Source organism: Penaeus vannamei, chromosome 38 (assembly GCF_042767895.1).
Source record: "Penaeus vannamei isolate JL-2024 chromosome 38, ASM4276789v1, whole genome shotgun sequence".
NCBI classification, from domain to species: Eukaryota; Metazoa; Arthropoda; class Malacostraca; order Decapoda; family Penaeidae; genus Penaeus; species Penaeus vannamei.
This window is the reverse complement of record NC_091586.1, coordinates 25,368,649-25,373,025: the sequence shown is the minus strand read 5'-3', so window position 1 is coordinate 25,373,025 and position 4,377 is coordinate 25,368,649. Positions and strand designations below refer to the sequence as shown.

The following is a 4,377-nucleotide window of genomic DNA, read 5'->3' as shown; positions in this document are numbered from 1 at the left end:
CAGTATTGATATCAATAATAATATTAAAATAATGATGAAAATAATAATAATAGTAATATAATTTCCAAAATGAATTACAAGTCATTTATATCTATATACTAGACTATTGAGCTTATATCCCACAACAATTGTTTCGTCTAAGACCAGCTCCCCCAAGAGAAAAATAAAGTCTTAATAATTTAATCCACAAGATTGTGATATTTCATCAACACCAGAAAATTCCCGACGCAACAAGTCCACGTAAAAAAATCAAGCATTATATATTTTTCTCAATATACTTTCCTCACCATACTCTTATTCAATCTCTTCCTGTTTCTCTGTCTGTATGTCTATATATTCACCAAAACAAGCCGGCCTCATGTCTTTACTGATCTATTTTCTTCTTATATTCACCACATCTAAATCAACGTACTTTCCATCTATGTCTTTCTCATGAAATCACATAGCATCTTAATTTTCTTTTACCCCTATCTTCCTATTTCTTGTCGAGTCAAACCATTCTCATTCTTTATCAAATTTCAACCATCTGCCTCTCTTTCTCTATGTCTGTGCCGATCCATACGTCCCAGGAGGAGGCTGGTACTGGCGGGGGAACATCTTGAGCTGCACTGTCGAAAAGGCATACTTGCGTGCCCCAATGCTCTTTTGGCAGTTCTCCAGCCGTGTCCCTTCACTGCAAAATAGAGAATGAGAGAATTAGAAAAGGGAGCAAAATAAGAATGAGGAAAATAAAAGCAAGATTATTATAGGGAGAAACAGTGGGGGGAGAGAGAATGAGATAGTAGGTGGGAAAAAAGAAAGCATGAGAGAATGGGGGTTAAGAGCAGAGACTGAGAAAATGATGGAGAGGGAGAGGAGGGGGAGGGGGAGGGGGAGGGGGAGGGGGAGGGAGAGGGGAGGGAGGGGGAGGGGGAGGGGAAGGGGAAGGGGAAGGGAAGGGGAAGGGGGAAGAGGAAGGGAGGAGGAGGAGGAGGAGGAGAGGGGAGCGGAGGGAAGGGGGGAGGCGGAGGAAAGGGAAGGGAGGGGAAAGGAGAGGAGAGGGGAGGGAGGAAGGAAGGGGAGAGGGGAGAGAGGAAAGGGAAAGGAAAGGAGAAGGGAAGAGGGAGAGGGAGGAGAGGAAGAAGGAAAGGAGAGGGAGGAAGGGAGAAGGAGGGAAGGGAGGAGGAGAGGAGAAGGGAGGAGGGAGAGGGAGAGAGGAGAGGGAGAGGAGAGGGAGAGTGAGAGTGAGTGAGTGAGAGGGAGAGGAGAGAGGAGAAGGGAGAGAGGGAGAGGGAGAGAGGGTGATGGGGAGGAGGGGGAGGGAAAAGGTGAAGGAGGAAAAATATGAAGAGAAAATGAAAACAAAAATAGTAAAAGGAGAAGCAGGGATGGAAGTAGAGAAAGAGAAATCAGCAAAGATATACTAAAAGTAGAAGTATGAAAAGAAAGATCTGACTCAAATAACCAACTTACCTTCTCATACAGTTAAGCGCTCTCTGGAACTCTGTCTCCGATAAATCGTACTCTGCTGCCAAAATGTTTGCTTGCTCGAGAGTCACACTCATTCCCGTGCGGTCCTTTCCACTCTTGCATGAGGTAAAACGAAGCCCTGTAAGAAAGAAAGAATATTGAAGAAAATTCTCAAGATCATATAAATATAAATAAATACAACTGATGTAATTTCAAGTTCCATCTTGGAAATGTGTTGTAGTTGGATTAAAGCAAAAGCCATAGACTGAAATCAATTTAATTATAGGTACTTTATATATACATCTTCATGAAATGAAACATCCAAAATCCAACATCCCAAATCATCATCTTCAGCAAGAAAAATATATACCCTTTAAAGCCTTGTAATTGAAAAAGAGTCAATTCCTCTTAACCATAATGCCATTCCAATCGAAAAAGAAAATAACAATCGCAAACATACCTGCCATGGCTCTACAGCACTGTGCCGCTAAGACTAGTACATTAGGATTTTTGCTATGCTGTGACTGCACTTCCAAGCCCAGCTTGTCAATGAGGTCCACAAGGGGCACATCGCTGCCCATCGAGGGAACTCCTGAAATGATCAATGCAGAATTAATGTCAACATTCACCTTTAAAAAATTAAAAAGGAGGATCCTTGGTACTTCAAAAAATAACAATGAATTAATAAATGATGCTTGTATATTACTTTTTACTTTCTTTCCAGCTTTTTCACTAATCTTATTTTTTTCTTTTCTTTTCCTGAATCAAAGATATTCACTATATATTCTGGAATAACCTGTGAATTTTTTACAAGCACAATATGACATATAATGCCAATCTTTCACACATAATACAGCAATCAAATGCGGGGAAAATAAACATGGAGTGAAGCCATTGAAACGACAATTTCATCCTACTCTAATCCAACTCACTTCTACTGTTCTCCTGTGGTAGTGGAAGCTTCTTGAAGCGGTGATAGTACTGCGACAGTCTTTCAAAGCTGTCCTGGTTGTTCCTTGTCTGAGGGCCATCCGTGCCTAATTTCTCCGCCAACGTGGCCTGTGAATAATCAGATCCTAAAGTCCTCTCTTTTCTTTTCTTTTTTTCTAAAGCAAAACTTACATCAAAAGTAAAACAGCTCTAAATCTCCCTTGCTCATGACATTGTGGCTGTTGTAGCTTGGACAGAATGAAATAACACAAACATCATAATCTTGATCATATGTCAACCAAATGCTTCCAGTCCAAACTTATTCAACAGTATTCTTTATATGCACCTACTTATCAATTCCTTTCACCACCTTAAGCTCCAGGAAATGTCAATAATCTATTTTTCCAAATATTAACACTGATTCTCTTAGCATTCAAATCAACATCCAGTATAAATAAACAGCTACAATGTCACATATGAAGGAAACAACAGTGCATTAAGAGCAAACAATTTCAAAATATACAGAGAGAGGAACCCAGTACATTACTGTGAGAATACTCATCTACAACCTCATTCTGCCTTGTACATTTAATACTGCTTGTGATGTTAACAAGATCCAATCATTGATTATACTACTTGCAGGAAAATGTACAAAACAAAATGAAAATGTGTCTTAAATCATCATCCTGGACCAAATAATTCCCTCTGTGCTTCATACAATAACCTATTGTTTTGGGTTTAGTCTGAATTGGTGCGATGGTTTCAGAAAAAGAGAGATGATCTCGCAAGAAATCATATAGTATAAGGAAACACACTCTTGTTAACTGTGGCTTGTCACTTTTCATACCAATCTTTTGCTGTCATTGAAAGCACCTTGAATTCCAGAGGCTAAAGAGTTACGCAGTTTACTTGTAATCTGAAAAGTAATTCATTGTCCATTCAGTCATATGATAAAAGTCTCATATAACTCAAAAGTCATAAGTTTACAGCAATTCTGTCTGGTGTAAGGATGCCCCACCAAATGCCTAACCCCCTGACGGTCAGAACATATAACCTAGTTATAAGGAAACAGTAATTCCGAAAAGCCTGAAAAATGAATCTGGGAATGTCTTGAATTAGTTAAGAACTTCTTGTTGAAAACCTGAGAATGACCTGACCTTTGTAATCTCTACACAGTTAATAACATTATTCAGATTTACAGCATTACACACATCAACTATCCGGGTCTTAAAAATGGGTTTCCTTCATATATCTGTTTTTACATTGGGGTTCACAAACCAGACATGAATGACAGATTCCCAGGGAAAGCATAAATAAACAAAAGAAAAAACAAAAAACAATGCAATCACCATTAAGTAACTCTTCGTCCCCTTCTCTCTTGTACTGATCTTCACAAACAAAACCCCCCAAATAATAAAAACTTACTCCTCTCAAACAATTCAACAAAAAAATTTGGCACTGGACACAAACAGAACCTCACTGGCTTTCCTTCCTTTCTACCTCGATTACTACTTGATCGGTATTCTCACCTTTTCATTAATACCAATGTTGAAGAGCACAGGCGTGACACAGAATGTTGGGGGGTCGTTGGGTTGCTGGGAGTTGGTTGTCGGCATGAGGCTCAACACATGCTCGGGGACAGGGAGCACAACTCGGAGCCCACACCTAAGGGTTAAGAGAAGGGGGAGGCCATGAGTAGCAGGACATGGTATTCACACATATGAAGATGGAAAAGACTGAGAAAAGGAGGAGAATGGGAGAAAGCATGGTAGGAGAAGGAAAGAGAAAAAGGAAAAGAAGAAGAGGGAGGGGGAAGGAGGGAGGGAGAGGGAGAGGGAGGGAGGGGGAGGGGATGGAGAGGGAGAGGGGGAGGGGAGGGAGAGAGGGAAAGAGGGAGAGGGAGAGGGAGAGGGAGAGGGGGAGGAAGAGGGAGTGAGGGAGGGAGAGAGGAGAGAGAGGAGAAGAGGAGAAGGAGAGAAGGAGAGAGGGAGAGGGAGA

At 40.9% G+C, this 4,377-nt stretch overlaps 1 protein-coding gene across 7 annotated transcripts in view; it reads right to left on the bottom strand.

Annotated features, from left to right (window-relative positions):
- Positions 1-375: 375 nt before the first annotated feature.
- LOC113817748 (inositol polyphosphate-4-phosphatase type I A) overlaps positions 376-4,377 on the bottom strand; it is a 160,684-nt gene continuing 156,682 nt past the window's right edge. For all 7 annotated transcript variants that reach the window (XM_070116325.1, XM_070116326.1, XM_070116327.1 and 4 more), the window contains 5 exons: positions 3,909-4,044; positions 2,382-2,508; positions 1,910-2,041; positions 1,453-1,588; positions 376-673 (listed from right to left, as the gene is read on the bottom strand). In XM_070116325.1, coding sequence (XP_069972426.1) covers positions 541-673; positions 1,453-1,588; positions 1,910-2,041; positions 2,382-2,508; positions 3,909-4,044 — 664 coding nt within the window. In that variant the 3' untranslated portion in view covers positions 376-540. The remainder of the gene's footprint in view (positions 674-1,452; positions 1,589-1,909; positions 2,042-2,381; positions 2,509-3,908; positions 4,045-4,377) is intronic.